General features: G+C 33.9%; 3 protein-coding genes across 3 annotated transcripts in view; 1 reads left to right on the top strand and 2 right to left on the bottom strand.

Moving 5' to 3' along the window:
- LOC133192203 (glycerol kinase-like) overlaps positions 1-24,100 on the bottom strand; it is a 419,267-nt gene that overhangs the window by 148,246 nt on the left and 246,921 nt on the right. The gene's annotated exons all lie outside the window — the stretch shown is intronic.
- LOC133192970 (uncharacterized) lies at positions 802-6,063 on the bottom strand. The gene is made up of 9 exons (XM_061328970.1): positions 5,144-6,063; positions 4,929-5,009; positions 4,415-4,585; positions 4,240-4,310; positions 3,690-3,885; positions 1,726-1,902; positions 1,423-1,589; positions 1,113-1,281; positions 802-849 (listed from the first exon to the last, which is right to left on the bottom strand). The coding sequence occupies exons 1-9, from the start codon at positions 6,009-6,011 to the stop codon at positions 845-847; spliced, it is 1,905 nt and encodes a 634-aa protein (XP_061184954.1). The 5' UTR covers positions 6,012-6,063; the 3' UTR covers positions 802-844.
- Positions 9,027-13,601, top strand: LOC133192195 (sulfite oxidase-like). The gene is made up of 5 exons (XM_061328159.1): positions 9,027-9,336; positions 10,252-10,394; positions 10,510-11,337; positions 11,427-11,539; positions 11,632-13,601. The coding sequence occupies exons 1-5, from the start codon at positions 9,108-9,110 to the stop codon at positions 12,032-12,034; spliced, it is 1,716 nt and encodes a 571-aa protein (XP_061184143.1). The 5' UTR covers positions 9,027-9,107; the 3' UTR covers positions 12,035-13,601.

Below are 24,100 nucleotides of genomic sequence, written 5' to 3' on the forward strand. Positions count from 1 at the left end.
AAGTATTTTGAGAAAAGTTCTTATTATTGAAAGGTGTCTTTCACTAATTAACAATTTTCAATTGCCATTGAGTATAATTAGTCATGTACTCACTGGCAATTGAAAAGTGATAATTAGTGGAAGACAGAGGTATGAAATTATGACACAAAACTTTTCTGCGGAGAATTTCTCTCGGAAAAAATTATTCTATGGTAAAAAAAAAGTTAAGGAATTTTGACCCAAGCAATAAAAACTCCTGAGTATCCGTTTTCTTTCTTAGATACTGACACGCTGACCACTACAACACATAGCTCATAACAGGTAGCGGCATTCAGCATGGGGAGTTTGAAAGAATTTCATAGAAATTTCTATTTTTAGTAACCATACCTACACTGTTCGTGGAATTCAAGAACCGAACTGTAGGAGAGAATCGTTTGAAAGAATTTCACAGAAATTTCTATGTTTAGTAACCGTGCAAATACTGTTCGTGGAAATCAAAAACCAATATACAGAATTATTAATCTTAGGGCATTTTAGGGTAGTCTTTTTCTGTACAAAGTTTCATTGAAATTGGACCAAAACTGTAGGAGAAGTAGAGCTTCGAAAAAATTGTTAACAAACAGAAGGACGTCGGACACCTTAAAATCGCATAAGCTCTTCAAATCTTTGACCAGAAGAGGTAAAAATGAACTCATTGTGCAATATTAAAATACATGTACCATTACTTTCTCCAGTATGCCAATATGTATGAGGAAAGAAGTACTCAAGAAATCGTTTTATCGAAACTATTTATTCTAATACACGTTAAGGACTATTCCGGATAAAAATAACTTCAGGTGTTGATTGCTCTTGTGGGATGTCATTTTCACCCTAAATAACAAAATACACATACACGTTTATGAAATGAATTAGGACAGACCTACCATAATGTATTAGGTCAAATAAAACAATAAAAAATTTGACTAGAATATTTGGTAAAAGTGCGCACGCAAATCAAACTCTTCCTAGTATAAAGCAGTTAAAACTTTTCCTCCTTTTTTTGGCAAATGCATGACATTTTACGTATTTTCAAAGAATTGTATTTCTAAAATATTGCTAAAAATATGGAAACAAGAAAGATCACAATAACATGCCGCTAAAGGGTCGGTTGTTATATGTCATAGAAATCCCAGCTTTGTTTCCTCCTTGGCGGAATGGGTTTCCTCCCGGATTTTCACTTCCCATTCCTCCACTGTTACTGTGAGATTCAAAAGGAGTTCCGAAGGAGCCGTGACTATAATCACTTCCTGGATCTGGTTTCATCTATGAATCACAATCAATTTTTCTGCTATGAAGTATGCATTAATATCTTCTATTGGATTTTATCCAATTTACTTTTATTTATTTAGTGGCATCACCACCTTAAATTTCTGAGAATTCTTAATAAATTATAAGGGTACTTACATTTGAGTTAAAAGGATTGGATATGAGCTCATTATAATTATCCACGTGTTTGTCAAAAGGAGTCTCGTAACCTGTTGCACTGCCATCTCCGTTGCCCCTGACATAACTTGCCGCGTTTCCAGCGTTGTACGGGCTAGTTGCACTGGAATCTATATTATAGGTTCCCCCTACAAAATTTCCTAAATTTTAATGCACGTTTTCTCTATATACACAATATTCACCCACAATTTGATTAAAATGATTGCTTTTGATTGAGGCTTGAAGGTGCAATAGGAAACTCATGATGTTCATTGGAAACTATACCTGAATAACCAACAGCTGCAAAGTTTTGTCCGCCTAAAGAGGAGGCAGCATCTACGTGATAGTTAGTACCTTTATACTGAGTTTCAGTGTGAGCACTGAACGGACTTTGGACTTGTTTGAATGGTCGAGTGTCAAATGGACCCGGCTCGTCCGTCTGTTTTCCACCAGAGATGGAGCCTGAAATAAAGTAGATCGAAGGGATGACTGTTAATGAAAAACGTAAAGATAACCGTGATCAATCTCATAAATCCAGGAAAGAATACGAATCGTGAACAGGGCAAAACACAGACCACCTGGAGACACCAGAGGTGGGATCATGTGCCTAGGAGGAGTAAGCATTCCATGTTGACCGGTCACACCCGTCGTGGGCTCTCTTCGTTGATTAAGTAAACGAAATAATCCATATGCAAAATTGGTATAAAACAATGGCCTAACAATTGGTGGAAACATGTCAAGTCAAAATACGACCCAGCGATAGGATGTGTATTATAACGACCACAGAATTTGCGAAATGGTGACTTTTAATGAGGTAGTTGAAAGCTCTGTTGCATCAATTTTTATCAGTAGCCGGGCTCGGTTTAAAGATTGATCGTACTCAGAACATGCTCCTGCGTACAGAGTCAGGTGGAAGACATAAATTCCATACAAACTAAGAAACTCTTGACCATTCTGAATTAGTCAACATTGACCATTTTGATATTCATTGTAGTTAGTATTACCCAAAAATAAAATTGCGTTGGTCCTTCCTCCATTTATTTATTTCAATATTCAAATTTCAATTTGAAAATACGTTATTATAAAGGTAGATGATTAAAAAAACCATTTGAAATATTTCAATATTTTTTTTTTATTCCGATACAGCATTGATCTGTATTTTCATTTCCTTGATGAACTAGAACTGTACGAACAGAACAACTCAGGAGACACAATCAAAGAGGGACAAATTTTGAAAAGAAAAAATAAGAACAGTAATTTTAAATGAAATTTATATAACCAATTTTTGTGGCCATGGCTTTCACATTGTAATTGAAACTGACTGATGATACCCTGCTGTTGGTTATTTTGAGTATATATAAGCAAACTTTGTGTCAAGATTAATAGTAAGCCTCTACATTCTGCATTACAGAATATTGGCCGGGATAAGAATGAACTTCGCCATATTCTCGGGTCAAGGGCAACTAATGAATCAAAGAAGAATAGTTTCGGATAATACTAGTAAGAGTTTCTCTGATTTCTTTTTTTCCAAAGACTTGACCCAGATGGAATTTTTTGACACTTTTGAACCTTCTCCCTTCGGCCTTACCCAAAAGACTGAGTTCGATCCCAAAAAAAAATCTTTAAGACATGATCATTCTTTTTTGTTCATATGGGTCCTTATCATTTCAACGATGCAAAAGTCTTGCCCCAGACAATAAAATATATTACATGTATTTAATAATCAAATGACCTTGGCTCAAGTCAGGCAATGGACACCGCGCCAAGCATGAGCTTTTTTATTAAATAACGATAACATAATGTTGTAGGTCTACATAAGTTTTACACTTTAAAGCTGTATTAATAAGACCTTACGAGATGCAAAATATCTTGGCTGATGAACATGACAAAGCCCTCGTCTAAAAGGACGTGACAGTCAAGTACAGCACTATGACTGTTTTTTGCATTACAAATATAGGGCTAAGACACGAAAGAGATAAGGAGGTCTATGGACATCTAGAAAGCAAGAAGGACAGACGTATAATTATGTATTCAATTCGTGTAAAATTTATGTGGATTTTTTTTTGCATGTATTGTGTGTATATACGACTTTGGCAATGCAGCTGAAGTTTTCCATAGATGTATATGGTCATTTGCGATAGATATGAATTTCATGTGTCTGCATGGGTTTTCAAAAAATGTAACAATTTTGTTGTCTTACTAATAATCAGTAATTTCTAACTTTACTGAAATATCCGTTTCTGTCTTACCCGCTGAGCTATGGCCGGCTTGGCCGCTCATATAGTTCACCCCAGAGCTTGAATAAGATCCAAAGGAATTGGAATTACTGCTGTATTCTTTTCCGTTGAAAGGTTTCTCCAGAAGATGCGAGTCGTAATTGTTTGGGTTGTAAAGCTGCGATAACATTTGTTCATACTTGGCTGTGTCAAATCGTGCTGATTGTCTCTAGAGTGAAAAAAGTGACATTGATAATTTCATTATTAAGAATTAGCTTTTGTCTATCACACAGTCTATTGGTTACGGGGAACTTTTTGCTCTCTTCGTTTAAATCCTCGGTCGATTCCGTCATCGACGTCAAAGCTACGGAATCGGGCAAGGTTTTCCGAAATATTTAAAAAGGGGGGGGGGGTCACAAGGAAGCGGATCGAAAACCCTTGGTTCACATATGGTGGCAAAATAACTGCAACAAAAACCAAATACCGGTAATTCTAAAGTAGCCAGTCTGCTTTGGGTTTCAAAGAGGCCGAAAATAACTCAGAGCAAAAATACCCCATTGACACTCAAATGATTGATAAGTACATCTCCTAGACTTGAATCCGTGTTGATGTACAGAGCTCCGTTGGAATTGTCCGTCTGAGGGAATCCTCCACCTGAAACAATGCTTTCTACTTCAATAAGAATCAAATACAAAAGTAGCACTATTAATTCAGGATGGTGTCAGTCTGGTTGACTTTCAATATTCTGAAGTACTTGCCTGTAAGCCCTCCTGGTCCAGATGAATCTGTTCCAACATGGAATGACCCACCTGTTAACCCTCCTGGGCCCCCGTCCGCATTGATGTTTGTAGCAAATGCCGATCCTGTGAGGCCGCCGGGGCCTACAGAATTCTCGACAAAGGAACTTGCGTCCATTGGGTTTCTTACGGCTGGCAAAAGATGGGATGGTAGATAATGAATTCAGGGTTATTTTTTATGATACTTTTTAGATAAACAAGAATGTCTTATATACAGTTTTTGATTTACATACATGTAAACCAATAATACACGTACTGAGCTAGATAATAGAATTATTGCCATAATTCTGAGATTTAGATTGATTTGCCTTGAATTCTTTTGAGAGATAGATTTGAAAGCAATGCTTTGAATTTTTATAATTTTCCTAGAGAGTTTTTGTTTCAATCGATCAAGATTTTTCTATTACGGTTAAGTTATCATATCACGCTTTTTGAGACGAATGGTCATGTTGTTTAACGTAAACAATAACGGTACCATTATTAGTTGCCAATGCTCCGCCCATACTTCCAAAATCAACCCCTTGAAATGTTGATGTACCAAAAGGGGACTTTCCACCTGTAAGTTACGAATTAATTGTGTTGCAACTATTTATTTTAGTTGTTCTATTTCTTTAGAGTATGGCTAAAGCTAATGTTACAGTATTTTCATTCTGTCGAGTAATTACTCTTATCTAAATCGTTACAAATTACCTAGCGCTGAGTTGGAAATTTTGAATGGAGTTTCACCAGATCCTGCTTTGGCGGCTGCGCTAAAAGGACTTGCCATTTTGCCTCCATTGGAATTGAAAGGACCTGATCCACCGCCATTACCAGCTGCACTAAATGGTCCAGGTCCCATTCCATTTCCCCCACCATTAGCAGCATTACTGAATGGACTTGCTCCTCCTCCAGAACTCATAGACCCACCATTATTGCTGTTACCATTTCCGGTGGAAAATGGACCAGATCCGCTCCCAATATTGCCTGATCCACCATTTCCATTTGCATTAAATGGACCACCCCCTCCTTGAATGACACCATTCCCTGGGTTGCTACCGGGAAATCCTCCTCCATTTCCATTGGAATTAAACGGACCAGATCCGCTCCCGAATGCACCCCCTCCTTGAATGCCACCGTTTCCTGAGTTGCTACTAGGAAACCCCCCTCCCGTATTTCCATTGGAGTTAAAAGGACCAGATCCGCCCCCAATACCTCCCGAACCGCCATTTCCATTAAACGGACCACGCCCTCCTTGAATACCACCGTTTCCTGAGTTGCTACCGGGAAATCCCCCTCCTCCATTCCCATTTGAATTAAAAGGAACACCTCTGCTGCCACTGAATTCTCCTTCACTGTTTGAATTTACGAGGTTTCCACTGGAACTGAACGGTCCTTCATTACTAGCCGGAAACCCGACACCTGCCGAAGAACCACCGCCCCCATTTCTGTTAGAGCCACTAAACTGGTTACCAAGGAAACCACTCCTTTTATGATCCATATACTCTCGTTTGTTAATTTTAAATCCACAAATCACATCGCTTGTCACAATGAAAAGAAATAAAGAGGATTGCAGGAACATTTTTGTTGGCGATAAACTGATAAAAAATAAATGAATATACGCACAGTATCTGTAATTTCTTCCGTATTTTTTTAACTTAAAAATTCTTAGAAAAGTTTAAGAGTCCTGAAATAAGTGTTTTGTTGTGCGGTTGTAATGCCATCGTTTTACTATTCATTATTGGGCGTTTAGTTTTGAACATCTGCCTCTTATCAGGGGGGTCATGCGATTACATGTATCTCCCCTTCGAGATCAACATTACAATATAATCAATATGTTAGAATTCAATGAATATTGGAAGATAAAAATTAGATGATTAAGTATCTTTGCTTAAAGGTTCATGTCAAGTGCATGATCAATGTCTGATAAAAAGGAAATTACTAGCATATGAAACAATACCGGGGTATTGTGGGAATGGCTACAACAACACATCATTCTATTAGGTATACGAGGGCTGTCAAAAATTTGCGGAAATTCGTTTTTTTTTTCTTTTATAATAAAAGAAGTGCCAAGTGTGTACACTTTTATTTTAATACAGACAAACATTAAGTAAATGATTTGAAAAATAAAAATCAAAGAAATGCATCAGGTTACCAGCATTATAAAAAGCAACACGACCCAGTCCAATATATAGAACGTATAGAACGTCATTTAGTTTTTGATCACATATTATATTGGTCTCCCTTTTCTTACAGCTTCTCTAGAATTGTACACCGGTCGAAAAAACAATTATCAATGAATCGGAAATTTCCTATTCCCTGTTGATTGGATTCGGTTACTTTTTCGTCTCATACTGCGTTTCCATACCCATTACCCAACGTCTACGTCTTAATTGGTGCCTTCAAAATGTGCAATGGAACCAAAGCAAATTGACCCTGTCTGCATTAGTCACATTTAGTGCGTGTATACCTGGAAATGTTTTGCAGACGCTACGATGAGAGAGCATGATCGCTATGGCGGGAGCACCGTGATGGTGTGAGGAGAACTGGGGGGGGGGGGGGCGGCTTTATATGTAAACAAGCTGCACTTGGTTTATGTTTTCTCCGTATAATATTTATCTTTTTGAAATTAAATGTCTATATCTATATCTATATATATATATATATATATATATATATATATATATATATATATATATATATATATATATATATATATATATATATATATATATATGTATATATATATAATGATTCTCAACCTTTTTGAGTTGCATATTAACGTACATGATTGTATTATGAATGCATGGATACTCACTAGGGTGAGAAAAGCAGTTAATGGATTTGAACCAAATATAAGAAATATTTTAAATGCAGAAAAATAGTACCAATTTAAAACAATCAATGGAAAAAAAAATCAAACACACAACCCTTCAAAGTTAAAGTTGTTTATTATTACTATGAAGGTTATAGAGACATGAACTAATGTCACTTCATATATTATATACATGTAATTACAAGCATAATTTGTGTTAATTCTGAACTGCATTAGCAAATTATGCAGTTATTTTTACATGTGTTGGCATTATGATATATATACCTTACATAATCCTGCTTTTCCATGTCTATTTCCTGTATAGACGTTCATGTCTTAGTATACTTTATGTTTCTTTTTATTTGAGTGAATAAATGAACGCGACCTTAAATTGGCGGAAATGCAGATGAAAGTGTTAATATATACCTGTACTATTCCTGAAAATAAGTAATAATGAAATCGAACGTGACATTTGAAGTGCCACATATTTAATTAGAACTGTGAGGTATCAAAGGTAAGGCATATTATTGCTTTTTATTTGTCTATATATATGTGAATTAAAGTTTTATTTATTTATTTTATTTCAGTTTGTCATTGAAGATATGATTTTGATATATGAAATTCATTCTGTTAATATTTTTTGTACACCCTCCCCCCTCGAAATATGATTTTCGAGTTTGGACATCCCCCCTTTTTCTACTAGCCAAAGTTATTTCTGGTCGGTTGTTATGTCATTTTTGTCTTCTTTTTTCTGGGTGCACCGTTCAAAAACAATGCTACACGTGCCTGTCTTAACAATTGCTTGCATTTCTCAAACATTAACGTCTAAAGGTATGGCGTGACTTTTGAAACAGTATTATTTCTTTAAAAAAAAAAAAAAACTTTTAATGTGACCTTTACTGAAGTAAAATTAGTTTAAATATATGGCGTATTTTGTTATAAATGCAGACTACCTAAAATAAAAAAAAAGATCTTTCTATTTGTTTTATTACTTTATATAAAGATAGGACTTTCCTGTAAATAGTATTTACTAAATACACAATTTAAATCAATCACGTTTCAAAAGTATTAGCAATTTAAAACGATAACCGATTTTTTTTACCGACAGACAGAGTTTAAAGTCAATTTAAGTATGGAAACATAAGGTTATCATGGCCGTAGGAACCCGGGGGGGGGGGAGGGGCACGGAGGGCCGTGCCCCCCCCCCCCACAATAATTTTGCCGATATATAGATTACTATAGAAAACATAAATATGGTATGTTTGTGCCCCCTTAATAAAACGTCTGATGACCTTTTTTTTTGCTTGTCAAGAAATATTTGGTAGTTGATAGTGCCCCCTTAACTGCAAATGTATGGCTGTGCCCCCCCTCCCCCCCAAAGTGAAATTGCTTCCTACGGGCCTGGTTAATCAAGTTCAAAATCGGTGAAAATTTTAATCTGAATGTAAGTAACATATATCTTGTTTATCTACATTCAGTCTTGTATTTTTATAATTTTTTTTAGCTCAGATACGCCATATATAGCTTTAAAATATTTATTTTATTTTCGGAAAACGGGCCTCTATGGGAAACGCTTTTATCCAGAAACAATTTCAGTTAATATTTTTTATCAGGACTATAAAACAGTGGTTATGAACTACCATTAAACTACCCATTATCTTTACACAAAATGTGAACGTGATGTCCATATTGGGAAATATTTAAAATATTTTGAGTTGGGCTCGTGACTCAATAAAACAAAATTATTCGGAACTCTTCGGGCGCCTCCTGCTAAGCGGAATCGCCCGAGGTTTGCCGATCGCACACTGTAGAGAAATTAGATCACGGTGTGTTTACGAGGGTGGAATACTACGTAGAAGGGCAATGCAAAAGGCTGTGAGTTTTTTCAGGTATGGAATGTCATGGAATGAACTGGGAATAAATGTCAACAGACTGCAGGGGCGGACTCAGATTCTACGTGAGACGGGGGCATGGAGTCGCACATTATCAACAAAACCATCGCAAAGTATCAGCTCCGGTGATCGAGAAAAAAGTCATGACAGCAGTCGATTGTTTGCAAATGTTAAAGTTTGCGTAGCATTAGGTGTCACAGGTATGTTATTCGTAGCATATCGTTTGAAACGTGATTTTTAAAAAGCATAATTACAATGTTTATTATTTATTTAACAAATTTGCACAAATTGTTCTCAAGAGCCTTGACATCAATATGCAATAGAGTTCTATGTTAAGGTTCATTGACCCTCTGGTAAGAGAGATAACTCTCACTCAGATTAATGACTATCATTCCTTTGAAATGCTGTGCAGGTAAAAAATTTTGACAATTTTTTCCCAGAAGAGTATGCTGAAAATGTTTGCATTTCAGTTACAACTTAAAATTTCTTTTGGAAAACTTAAAACTTGAAGCAAGCAGATTATACATGAATGAGTAGATAAATCATAAGTGATAGTGACTATCACTAAATGACATTTTCTTTATTATTAACTGGACATTTTTGAAAGGATTAGTATGTATGATACAGCTTGTTTGGCAAAAGAAAAAAAGCAAGGTACATATATATAGAGATTCAAGCATTCTACCAAAAAAAAAAAACAAAAAAAAAAACACCTCTCCATGCATTTCTAACATTATATTGATAAGCATGAGTGCACCAATTTCCATTCATTCTTTATCTGGAGTCAGAGAATTGGATTTAAAGTCATGAATTAATTTTGTCCACTCCCCAAAAGAAGCAGTGTATTTCCCTCATATGTATGTCACCAAATTAACATGTGTGCAAGAATCCGTTAACACATTAGGTCTCAATAGCTCAATGTTTAGAGTGCTGGCATAGTATGCCAGATATACTGGGTTAGAGTCCCAGTTAAAAACTTGATTTTTCACCACCTGTGTACACAAAAGCTTTTACACAACCCCTTCCCCATTACTTCATCTGCAAGTTCAATAATGAACTAGCTGTATCAGGCACAAGTTGATGAATGAATTAAAAGAGGAAGACATATTTTACAGGAAGTGTGATATGGCTTATGTCAAAAAGAAGACATGCAGTAGAGGCTGCAACAAGCCAAACAGCAGGGGCACTGAAGACAGGACTGCCTACCTACTCTTTAGATGAAGTAGCCAAACACAACAAAAAAGAAAATAGAATCTGGGTAAGGTCTTCAAAGTTCTTGGAATTTTTGTACATGGAATCTTGTATAGATGGTAAATGATCAAAAGCCTTAGTAATGAAAAGGTGATTAAGTCATTAATTTGTATTTGCTACAGGTCACGTACAAAAATGGTGTGTATGACATCACAGATTATGTGTCAAACCATCCAGGGGGGTCTAGAATTTTACTGGCTGCTGGTTCCTCCATTGAGCCCTACTGGGAGATGTATGCAGCCCACAAACAGGATGAAATTTATGATATGCTGGAGGAATTGAGAATTGGTAACATTACAGAAAAACCAAAGGAGGAAAAAGTTGATAGGAAAGATCCATATGCTAATGATCCACAAAGGCACATGGCATTAAAACCGAGTTCCAAGAAACCCTTTAATGCAGAACCTCCTCTTTCTCTACTCAGGTACAGTTTTCTCACACCAAATGATTTGTTCTTTGTTAGAAACCATCTTCCAGTACCAGATATTGATCCAAAGAAGTACCAGTTGACAATTTCAATAGCTGGATCCAAAAAATCAATAAATCTGAGTCTTAATGACTTGAAAAGAAAATTTGACAAAAAATCAGTGGTGTCTGTCGTTCAGTGTGCAGGCAATCGCAGAAGTGAGATGGTGAAAATTAAACCTGTCAAAGGTCTAAACTGGGGATCTGCAGCCATAAGCAATGCAGACTGGGCAGGTGCTTGTCTAGATGATGTCTTAAAGAAAGCAGGTATTGACATTGATACAGTAAATGCTAAACATATCATATTTGATGGAGCTGATTCAGACCCTACAGGATCCAATTATGGTGCATCTATTCCTATTGATATGGCCAGGAGGTTGAAGAAAGATATCATAGTCGCCTATGAGATGAATGGCAAGGACATTCCAAGAGATCATGGTTATCCTGTCCGAATTATTATTCCAGGGGTTGTTGGAGCCAGACAGGTAAATATGATTCATTACACAATCTCATAATTTCACTCCCAGTATTTCAGACTTTTTCATCTTATGGATCTATTATGTGATTAAAATAGGTAAAGTGGCTGAACAAAATTACATTAAGTGATGAAGAGAGCACCTGCCACTGGCAGCAGAGAGATTACAAAGGATTTCATGCTTCCATTGATTGGCATAATGTGGACTTTAGGTATTATTATCAAGATCTCTGAAAATCACCATACTCCATATATAGCTATTTTTCAGAAATATTAAAATGCCAATGTTTCTGCTCTGTTGCAGTACTGTGCCTGCTATCCATGAACTACCCGTTCAGTCTGCCATCTGTGAACCTGAGCCTGGGACCATCCTGGAGGATGATACAGAAGTTACTGTAAAGGGTTACGCCTGGAGTGGAGGGGGACGTGGAATTGTACGAGTGGATTTGTCTGCTGACGGCGGGAAAACCTGGCATTCTGCAGAGTTATCTCCCACAGACCAGCCCCTGTACAAAACATATGCTTGGACATTCTGGGAGGGGACTATTCCTCTTCCCAAAGATCACAAAGGTCAGGTGGAAATCATCTGCAAGGCAGTAGATTCCTCATACAATGTTCAGCCTGATAATGTGGAGGGCATTTGGAATTTGAGAGGAGTGTTGAGTAATGCTTGGCACAAGGTGCTGGTCAAAGTACCAAGGTCCTGAAAATCTAGTATCCTTCAGTATCAATAAAGATTTCCAAATTCATGTGTACAATCAGGTATATTACACTTATTTCAACTTCAAGTCATGAAAATATTGTGCAACGTTTCATACTATTATCAGAGTGCAGGTTTCTTCAAATCAGAAATGAAAAATAAAAGTAAACAAAAATCAGACTTTCTCATACAATGAATGAATAGTTTTGTACACTATATTTACCTTAGGCTGATCCATTGTTTATTGATTAAATTTTAATTCTGTAACATTCCTAGTCAAACACCATCATAAATTTGTGGAAAGATCAATGGAACAAAATGGGTAAAGATTTTGATTAGTATATAACCTTGCAGTTAATAATTTTCTTTTAAAAATATCAAGATATTGATGATAAAAATACATTGAAGATTTTTTTCTTAAAATTCAGTTTCAAACTACTCAACTTGAAATTCCAACCGAATTTTAAAATTGGATTAAATTAAAATCGTAAAATAACAACTTAAAAAAAAAACAACAAAAAAGTAAATGAGTTGGATTTTACGCAGTTTTTTTGTTGTTGTGCACTGTAAGCCTGGTGTGTTTTTGTGTTGTAAATCAGACAGCGGTGTTATGTGACAGTTGCTCATTATTCACAGACAAAATCTGACACAACATGACACTAAATCACAGGACAGTGCTGTTTTATTTTATAATTTCCTCTATCTTATACATGTGTAAAGTCAAGTTTGAAACAAACTTCCATTTTTTCCTTTTCCTATTAAGGTTAAAATGCATAATAACAAATGTGACTTTTAAATGATGAATCTAACTAAGTTATTTTTGCACAATTTTTCCAAACAGACAAGTACAGACCTCGCACTAGCCAACTGTAAATGATGTCTGTCTAAATGTGGCTTTAATTTCCCTCAGGTGTAGTTTGGATTTTAATTATTTTTTATTACATTTACGCTTTGTCATTTTCTTGTTATTTCTCCAGTTCAGTGAGGGATGTATAGTGAAGAGAATATTTTGTTAATGTATCTGCAGCAAATCAGTTTCTTAGGTATTGATCAGATTTTAGTCAGTTTTAAGAGATACATGCAGTATAATATCTTACTGATTGAAGAACAAAAAATGTTTTTGAAAAAAAAATTGGAAATTCATTCTTTTAAAAAATATATGTATGTACCCAAATTCAGGTATTGTAAAATATAGATGCAAATTGAGTTTTGCAGCTACTAGTATATGTCATATTGATTTCATTTAGTGTAAAACATAAATTTCAAATCATTTGTTCTCAAAGAGATTTATCATTATTGAATAAGGTATGCTGAAATTTATTTGCGGCTGAAATAAAACATTACTTTAAAAATCATTGAAATGATTCAACAAAACTATGACTGGAGAGAGAGAGAGAGAGAAATGCAGAGTTTTATTTGTTTTTCATGATGATAATATAAACTTGTACATGTATTTCATGTATTTTAAGAAATATAATATCATTGAATATTGAAAGGATTAACTATTGATTGTGAATTGATATGGTGTATTATTAATGTGACATTGTATTTTCTTAATAAAAAAATAAACCAAATTTTTAAGGCTTCTCAAAGAATTACTGGTATGTAACTCTGGTTTTGAGGTATCAGATTCTATATGAACCTAGAACTTAGTCTTGTAAGTCTTGTAATTAAAAACAGTACATACATATACAATGTATACAGTTTATGCATCACAGTGGAGCAACAATCTAGTATACGGTAGAAAGAGTAGAAAATGAATTTCTTAATTTGTTTGCGAAAAATATATTTTCCAAGGTTATAATGAGGCGTAGATTTTCATACTTTTCTTTCATTCAACTATCATAGGTATTTCCAGATATAATCAGAATTATATATTAAAAAAAAAAGATGAGTGAAGCTTACACCGGCATGCCATTGAGTGTCTTGTAAAATGGAAAGTTCAGTAAAACCAGTAGTTTAACGTCCAATGCATTATCCGAGAAATTTTCACTCAGGCCAAATAAAAAAATATGTGTGGTTCCGGTTAGCCGACCGTCCCTATTTTATACTCCCGACCCTAAACTTTTTTGGGGCAATTTTCATATTTTTTCCGGAATTTTCCCCGATTTCCATCAATGGCTCCGGTTTAAGTTTTAGTTTCAGCAATGACGGCCTCCTTGCAAAACATAGTGCAAGTGTTTAATAGTGTTAAATCCAAAGCAAGCGAGCATGTAGGTGTCCTCTACCAATATTTCACTACAGTTTATTATCACACCACATCTGAATGCCACTTGCAAAGCAGGGATAGGTATTATTTAGAAAAATTAAGAAAATCATTTTGTAAAAAAAAAAAAAAAAAAAAAAAAAAAAAATCCCTACCTACCTACCCTAATTTTTATGGAGGCGTTACCGCAACCACACATATTTTTTTGTTTTCCTCATGTATAGACGTCGCCTTAGGTAAAGCGCACTAAAGAACCGGGCAGGCCAACTCTCAATGCCCGCCTACATTTTAAACCCATTTAAATCAAAATAAATGGCAGTTCGGATTAAAACTTGATTGGATGCAAAGAAGAGTTCATTATTAATTGATTAATGATTTTAAAACCATTGTCGAAAACTTAATTGCTCTTATTTACAACTCTTTTCATAAGGGGGTGGAAAATTTTATCCATTGAAATCGGGCTTTATAACATGGCCAGATTTTCGCATAGAAATGGATAAATTACCCTTAAATCTTTCCATATGTCTAACTTATGTAAAATTCAACATTAAAGATTGATAAAAGACCTTATTTAATTTGTAATCTCATTTAAAATTGTTAATAAAATGACCATTTTTGCAGTTTTTTGTGTGTATACATATGCCCCCCCCCCCCCCCCCCCGTGAAACAACAAAAGCTTTGGTATAAAATTGTGATGTAACAATTCATATAACCCATGAAAATGAATTTTTGTTTCAGGGGGGGGGGGGGGGGGGGAGATGTTTTTAAAATATTTTCGGTTTATAATGAAAAACACAATTTTTACCAAAATTAAAGAGTTATCTCTCTTTGTTTTCCCAAGTAAAGTTATGTTTTTATGAAAATTCACATAAATATCCATATGAATATAAAAAAATCATTCAAATATGTTAACTTTTGAAATTTGACTTTGAGGTAGGCGGCAGAACATCGTTCGCAGTTTTTTGACCTATGGTTAAGCCGTAGCAGGGAGGGTTTTTTAACGTATTAATGACCACCGTGACACGGGGCCTTGGTTTTTAAGGTTTCCAAAAGACCCTATGACTGCCGGGCGCTTGACAAAGGAACAACCACTATCTTTGTTTTAAAACATTAGTATGACATCATATTTTCTTCTTTTAATACTTTATATTTCTTGAAAGGCCCAAGACATTCCAATAAGTTACCTGTAACTGTCCAAAAAGTTAAAAAAAAAATTGTCTATTATTAATTAGTATATAACCTTGCAGTTAATAATTTTCTTTTAAAAATATCAAGATATTGATGATAAAAATACATTGAAGATTTTTTTCTTAAAATTCAGTTTCAAACTACTCAACTTGAAATTCCAACCGAATTTTAAAATTGGATTAAATTAAAATCGTAAAATAACAACTTAAAAAAAAAACAACAAAAAAGTAAATGAGTTGGATTTTACGCAGTTTTTTTGTTGTTGTGCACTGTAAGCCTGGTGTGTTTTTGTGTTGTAAATCAGACAGCGGTGTTATGTGACAGTTGCTCATTATTCACAGACAAAATCTGACACAACATGACACTAAATCACAGGACAGTGCTGTTTTATTTTATAATTTCCTCTATCTTATACATGTGTAAAGTCAAGTTTGAAACAAACTTCCATTTTTTCCTTTTCCTATTAAGGTTAAAATGCATAATAACAAATGTGACTTTTAAATGATGAATCTAACTAAGTTATTTTTGCACAATTTTTCCAAACAGACAAGTACAGACCTCGCACTAGCCAACTGTAAATGATGTCTGTCTAAATGTGGCTTTAATTTCCCTCAGGTGTAGTTTGGATTTTAATTATTTTTTATTACATTTACGCTTTGTCATTTTCTTGTTATTTCTCCAGTTCAGTGAGGGATGTATAGTGAAGAGAATATTTTGTTAATGTATCTGCAGCAAATCAGTTTCTTAGGTATTGATCAGATTTTAGTCAGTTTTAAGAGATACATGCAGTATAATATCTTACTGATTGAAGAACAAAAAATGTTTTTGAAAAAAAAATTGGAAATTCATTCTTTTAAAAAATATATGTATGTACCCAAATTCAGGTATTGTAAAATATAGATGCAAATTGAGTTTTGCAGCTACTAGTATATGTCATATTGATTTCATTTAGTGTAAAACATAAATTTCAAATCATTTGTTCTCAAAGAGATTTATCATTATTGAATAAGGTATGCTGAAATTTATTTGCGGCTGAAATAAAACATTACTTTAAAAATCATTGAAATGATTCAACAAAACTATGACTGGAGAGAGAGAGAGAGAGAAATGCAGAGTTTTATTTGTTTTTCATGATGATAATATAAACTTGTACATGTATTTCATGTATTTTAAGAAATATAATATCATTGAATATTGAAAGGATTAACTATTGATTGTGAATTGATATGGTGTATTATTAATGTGACATTGTATTTTCTTAATAAAAAAATAAACCAAATTTTTAAGGCTTCTCAAAGAATTACTGGTATGTAACTCTGGTTTTGAGGTATCAGATTCTATATGAACCTAGAACTTAGTCTTGTAAGTCTTGTAATTAAAAACAGTACATACATATACAATGTATACAGTTTATGCATCACAGTGGAGCAACAATCTAGTATACGGTAGAAAGAGTAGAAAATGAATTTCTTAATTTGTTTGCGAAAAATATATTTTCCAAGGTTATAATGAGGCGTAGATTTTCATACTTTTCTTTCATTCAACTATCATAGGTATTTCCAGATATAATCAGAATTATATATTAAAAAAAAAAGATGAGTGAAGCTTACACCGGCATGCCATTGAGTGTCTTGTAAAATGGAAAGTTCAGTAAAACCAGTAGTTTAACGTCCAATGCATTATCCGAGAAATTTTCACTCAGGCCAAATAAAAAAATATGTGTGGTTCCGGTTAGCCGACCGTCCCTATTTTATACTCCCGACCCTAAACTTTTTTGGGGCAATTTTCATATTTTTTCCGGAATTTTCCCCGATTTCCATCAATGGCTCCGGTTTAAGTTTTAGTTTCAGCAATGACGGCCTCCTTGCAAAACATAGTGCAAGTGTTTAATAGTGTTAAATCCAAAGCAAGCGAGCATGTAGGTGTCCTCTACCAATATTTCACTACAGTTTATTATCACACCACATCTAAATGCCACTTGCAAAGCAGGGATAGGTATTATTTAGAAAAATTAAGAAAATCATTTTGTAAAAAAAAAAAAAAAAAAAAAAAAAAAAATCCCTACCTACCTACCCTAATTTTTATGGAGGCGTTACCGCAACCACACATATTTTTTTGTTTTCCTCATGTATAGACGTCGCCTTAGGTAAAGCGCACTAAAGAACCGGGCAGGCCAACTCTCAATGCCCGCCTACATTTTAAACCCATTTAAATCAAAATAAATGGCAGTTCGGATTAAAACTTGATTGGATGCAAAGAAGAGTTCATTATTAATTGATTAATGATTTTAAAACCATTGTCGAAAACTTAATTGCTCTTATTTACGACTCTTTTCATAAGGGGGTGGAAAATTTTATCCATTGAAATCGGGCTTTATAACATGGCCAGATTTTCGCATAGAAATGGATAAATTACCCTTAAATCTTTCCATATGTCTAACTTATGTAAAATTCAACATTAAAGATTGATAAAAGACCTTATTTAATTTGTAATCTCATTTAAAATTGTTAATAAAATGACCATTTTTGCAGTTTTTTGTGTGTATACATATCCCCCCCCCCCCGTGAAACAACAAAAGCTTTGGTATAAAATTGTGATGTAACAATTCATATAACCCATGAAAATGAATTTTTGTTTCAGGGGGGGGGGGGAGATGTTTTTAAAATATTTTCGGTTTATAATGAAAAACACAATTTTTACCAAAATTAAAGAGTTATCTCTCTTTGTTTTCCCAAGTAAAGTTATGTTTTTATGAAAATTCACATAAATATCCATATGAATATAAAAAAATCATTCAAATATGTTAACTTTTGAAATTTGACTTTGAGGTAGGCGGCAGAACATCGTTCGCAGTTTTTTGACCTATGGTTAAGCCGTAGCAGGGAGGGTTTTTTAACGTATTAATGACCACCGTGACACGGGGCCTCGGTTTTTAAGGTTTCCAAAAGACCCTATGACTGCCGGGCGCTTGACAAAGGAACAACCACTATCTTTGTTTTAAAACATTAGTATGACATCATATTTTCTTCTTTTAATACTTTATATTTCTTGAAAGGCCCAAGACATTCCAATAAGTTACCTGTAACTGTCCAAAAAGTTAAAAAAAAAAATTGTCTATTATTAAAAAAAATGGACAGTATTTAATAACTTCTTGGACGAAGCAGGTAAGTTATTGGATTAAGAAAACACAATAAAGACACCAATAAATATTTTTAAGCAATAAATCCATGTTTCACAATGTAATGAAATATACATGTATATTCCAAGTCACAGAAACAAAAACTGAAACTTTGTCATTGTTCTTATAAATGGCGAAATGTATATTCCAACTCGCAATGAACGTCAAAACTTAAATTTCAAGGAAATATCTCCGAATTCTGTTGGAATGTAACTTGCACCAACAACTTTGGAAATGATATGTTCTAAGAAATTTCACCCGGTCACTCATTAAAAGAATACATGCCAGAGATAAATCCAACGCATGTCTGGTAGGATACATCATCATTGTACGTATGGTTCAGGTACGACATAATCTCACACCTGGTCATTCATATTGCAAATATATGAATTGTAGTATCTACAGTAGGTCTGTTATAAGTAGTACTTAATGAAATGTGTGAAGAGAAAGATTCCACTGGTATCAAAGGCTAGCCGGATTAAAGGACATTCGATTTCTTTAAAAATGTATTTATTTTTATACTTTTAAGGGACATAAATGTCAACAGTTTGCAAGACCCTCTCTTAGACTTCAAAGAACCTCGAATCATTGAGATGCATGAAATGGAAATTGTTGCACGAAAATATTTCAATTTTCATTCTGAGATAACAATTTTAAGAGTTATCCTTCCTGGCTGGTAAAAATGAGACAACTGAATACGATTTATCCTAATCCTGTGTCAATCCACCCTTGTTCACGTATTTTACCTATCTTAAAAAGATCAGTTAATACCTGATACCCGTATCAAGAAAGGATTAACTACTGAAAGTGGATTTGCTATGTATAACTTGATTGGACATTGTATTTTCTTAATAAACACTAGAGTTACTCTGTGAGCACTGAACTCTCAAACTGATACCCCCGCTCCTATAAAAGTATTATGGCAAAGTCCATGTTTTGCTATGGGATTCCCCAAATATCTGTCCGATCAGAGCGTAAAATAGGAGGTGCACAATGGCACAATGTAATAACGATTCTTTAAAGTCTCATTAAATTTTATTCAGTGGGAGGAGTTGCATATAATAGACAGGTATCCACAAGAGAAGCGAACGTACGTCGGTAAGACATTTAGTTACTTTGGAAATGATACATGTTCCAAGATATTTCACCCGGTCACTCATCAAAAGACTTCAGGCTAGAGCGGAATTCAACGCAAGTCTGGAAGGATACATCCCTCCATGCACGTTTGGTTGAGGTACGACATAATCTTAAACATGATCAGTCAGATTCAAATATATATCCGTTGCAGTATCTCCAGTAAGTCTGTTATTATTAGTAGCAAAAATTTATTACCCTTTCCTATTCATTCCAGCATACATGTATATAGCAATAGAATTACTCCAAAAACTTTATCTGGTCACTCATCAGGAAAAAAAATTATAAGGTCCGATGCTTTGACCTGGACATTGATCTATAAAATCATATGCAGTAGGTATAGGAAATGTGACATCATACGAACAAACTTGGCATGACTTAATTCTGAGTGGACTCGAGACAAAGATCGGTGAGAACAGTATCCTAATTTAAATGATTTCGAGTCATAAACAATGGGAGAGGGCTTTACTCTTTTGTGACATTATGCCAAGGCAAATAAATTGACAAATAGATTAACACCAATAAAAGTCTTTAATGCAATTAATCATTATGTATTTATAAATCATATCAACTGTTTGTTTATTTAAAAGAAGCACTTTGTGAATACTTAATTAATGATATTCAGGTTTAAAGGTGCTTAGACACAGATTTGAAGTTAATATTTACTCAAATTTTCTGTATAATTTCATGACTTATATGTTGCTATAGCATTTCATACGAAAATTTGATAAAAACCTTATTTTATCTGGAAGTTATTGAAACTTCGAATTTCTTGACGCGTTTGATAGACACATCCTTGCACTTTCACAAATTTTAACTTTATCCTTATTACTTTAGAAAAGTAGCAATTTTGTTGTTTATTAATGAAAAATATTAAAACTATAATGCAGAAATTTCAGAGTAGAAATGTAGAAAGCAAAATCCTCTCACCAGTATTGTCAGTCCGTGCTCAGTGGTGTGTGCAGAGTTTAACAATTGAACATACCCGGTGAAACCTAAACATTAACAACGACAGAGCTCGTGCCCTGTTTACAAAACCAGTTTACGTTTCACGGGTGTATTCAATTTGTTAAACTCTGTACACATCTACAAAACACTGAGCACGGGCTGACAATACTTAAGTGAGTGGGTTTTGCTTTCGCACATTTTTACTCTGAATTTTCTGGATTATAGATGTAATATTATTCATTAATACACAACAAAATTGCTACTTTTCTTAAGTATTAAGGATAAAGTTAACAATTGTGAAAGTGCAAGGGTGTGTTAATCAAACGCCTCCCGAAATTCGTAGTTTCAATAATTTCCATATTAAATAAATTTTTAATTTTATTTTTGTGTGAAATTCTATAGCAACATATAAGTTGTGATATTATACAGAAAATTTGAGAAAATATAAACTTCAAATCTGTGTCTATGCACCTTTAAGTATGAAAAATGAATGTAGTTGTAATTATTATTACAGTACAGTTTGAGCTTTTTAGTCAAGTTGGTAAGTTATAATAGATTAGCAATCGTATAATTTATTCTTGTAAAAGACTAATGAAATATAAAGATAATGAACAGTATTCAAGCTCAAAAATTTTGTGCGTAGCGTTTTTTGTTCACATTTTCTTTCAGTCGGTCTCTGCAGTTTTCCACAGGAATGGGATGGACTTTGGTATGACAGCCGTACAAAGGAAGTGACATTGGATCGGAATACCTCAGCTGTTCAGTCTGACTGGACTTTGCGTGTGTACTCCGCCATCATTACGTCATGGACATGCGTGGAACAGTCCATTGATAAGTATTTGATGAATTGCGTTAATTTAATGCCATGTTTACAAGTTATTTTTAACTAGAAGGGTTCATTAGTAATGCAACATGAAAATTTGTATTAGTGTATGAAGTTTGATGAAAATACTTTGAATAAATTCTGTAAAACTGAGTTCAATACACAATAAACAGTAAAGTCAGTGGTCAATGGGAAGGTCAAATGGATACCCTTGATAAATTCTCAACAAATAATGCACCAGTGCATAAGCTTACACTTTCCGATGCATGGGTAATCACTTCCATTTTCATATAAAACCCAAATAACAGCTGTTTTTTTTTTACGGAAATAGAAAATAAAAATTCTAAATTTTAGTGAAAATACAAGTTATCGATATATGACGACTAGAAGTGGTCTTTAAACTAGATGATGATAACCCACGAGACAAAGGCGCGAGTTGCCATATTACTAGCATTGTATAGCCTTAATTTCTAAGACGATGTTATGCACCTTAAACCTCTTCACATTTGTGGATCGAAATAGTCATTCAAATTTAACTAGAAGGTTAATTTTTAAAAGATAAAAATATTTCGATATCACTCATTTTAAAGCACCGAGATCAAGGTATGATATTTTTCTGGTTTAAATGTATGGTGAATATTGTCCGATCCATTGTGAATTCTGACTTATTTCGAAAAAATCGAGTTTTAATGACATTTTCTCAATAAATAGCACACGTTTATGTCAAAAATTTATATTTTAACCACATACTACACTGTTAAGTTCTATTTTGATAATATTCGGTCGGTAGCAATATCGCTAGAACTTGTTGAAGTTCGAGGGTGTCCGATGCATGGTGAATTCACCCTAAGTATATAATGTTTGAAAAAAAAATATCTTGAATGGTTTCTTTGAAACTAAGCTAAACACAGACAGTCGTGGTCAAAGGAAAGGTCAGGGTCAAGAATGTTGATGCACTTGAATAGCTTTCATCAATGTGTATCAGCATATAAGGTTTGATAAAATCTTAATCTTTTTTTTAAAATTGTGCTTAATACCACAAGGTCATATTTGGTATATAACATATAAGGTTTGATAAAAATATCTTAAGATTCTTATTTTTTATTTTTAGCTTTTATTATCGTTTCCTGAAAATACATTTGAGATTTGATAATTTTCTCTGTATAATATGAATATAATTATGATGATGAACTTTAAAGAAACAACAAGGGTAAAAACACATTTCTTTGGGAATTCAAATACATTTTTGTGACCATTTTCAATTACTTAACTCCTGATTTTCAGAACTTTTTTTTTTAAATTTCATGCAGAGGTGACCAAGAAGTGAATATCTTTGGAGCAAATTACCAACGTGTCGTACAGGTACACGATTTTAGCAGGTGAGTGGGTTATTTTTCCAATTACAAATTTGTACGAGGGTTGTCCCAGAAAAACGCGAACATTTAAAATATTTTATTAATTACCTGACCAAAATTATTCATTTTTGGCATAACGTTGGGAAATGATATCTTTGTCATTTTGGCTAAATGATATAAGGTTCCAATGCCATATGCATTTATAAACAACATTTAAAGGGTGTTAAATGGTCGGCGCATTGCAATTTCTTGACTTTCAAAAATAGCATTGACAGCAATGTTTTCTTTATTACCAGGCTATACGGAAATATAATGTGACAAAATTATATCTTTAAAAACTTTATGATCTAGACTATTCGTGTGTAAAAAAAATCATACATGTATAATGCATCCCAAACCTTTCTTCAATCAATTTATACACACAATTAAAAAATATAGCTATACTAGTACGTTATGTTCACTTTTTCCAGAGATAAAACAAAATACTTTCAGTTCAGTTTGATAGTCTATTAAAACATTTCAGAATGACTATCGATATTTTGTATTCGTATAGATAATTTTTCATTTTACAAAAGAAAGGAGTGCTTATTATCATAAGAAGACAATGTAAAATAGTTCGTTTTAGATGAAGAAATAAATGCTGAATATGAAAGAGTCATTTTGACTCCCACTACGAGAAATGCGACCATATCGAGTGATTGTACAGCAGCTAGTCCGCCCGGATCTGAAGAGTTTCACGTTCTTGTCAAAGCAGGTAGTGGAAATGATTGGGAAAGTATAATGATGGAGATAAATTTTCATTTTAAATTTGTGTTCTTTTATTGGCCGACCCATTTCTGAAGCAGAGTTTATGCAAAAGCTTCTACATGAGAGAATTAAACAAAATCTTGTGGTTGCCTTCAACTCGACGTATCACAGGTTTGATCAATTAACAATAGTTAATCGCACTGAATTCGAAATTAAAGAAACCACAGAGTCTGCTACATTGTTTCATATTTTGATGTTTTAGTGAATACTGACTATAGACGATGATGGCCAACTAACAACTGAATTGACTTCAGCTTTTCTATCGCAAGCTTCCATAATTTATGCAATTCTATTCCATTATGACCTGCATATGGCGTTTATGTTTCCCAGCTGATTTGATATGACAAATAAGCTGATGTTACAGAGATTTCAACAGCCTCGTTTTAGTCAATATTTTGCAAATTCTATTGCCGTTATGACCTTGTTTGCAAATA

This window comes from Saccostrea echinata, unplaced genomic scaffold, assembly GCF_033153115.1.
Source record: "Saccostrea echinata isolate AGI-Se365-2 ecotype Australia unplaced genomic scaffold, CSIRO_AGI_Sech_v1 ptg000025l, whole genome shotgun sequence".
Classification (NCBI taxonomy): Eukaryota; Metazoa; Mollusca; class Bivalvia; order Ostreida; family Ostreidae; genus Saccostrea; species Saccostrea echinata.

Excerpts from the sequence above, each read along its gene's own strand:
- LOC133192195 (XM_061328159.1), top strand. The coding sequence starts at position 9,108 with ATGCAAAAGGCTGTGAGTTTTTTCAGGTATGGAATGTCATGGAATGAA. Across the intron at positions 9,337-10,251 it reads CGTAGCATTAGGTGTCACAG|GAAGTGTGATATGGCTTATG; the intron begins GTATGTTATTCG and ends CATATTTTACAG. Across the intron at positions 10,395-10,509 it reads AAAAAGAAAATAGAATCTGG|GTCACGTACAAAAATGGTGT; the intron begins GTAAGGTCTTCA and ends TATTTGCTACAG.
- LOC133192970 (XM_061328970.1), bottom strand. The coding sequence starts at position 6,011 with ATGTTCCTGCAATCCTCTTTATTTCTTTTCATTGTGACAAGCGATGTG. Across the intron at positions 5,010-5,143 it reads AATTTCCAACTCAGCGCTAG|GTGGAAAGTCCCCTTTTGGT; the intron begins GTAATTTGTAAC and ends CGTAACTTACAG. Across the intron at positions 4,311-4,414 it reads TGGACCAGGAGGGCTTACAG|GTGGAGGATTCCCTCAGACG; the intron begins GCAAGTACTTCA and ends GCATTGTTTCAG.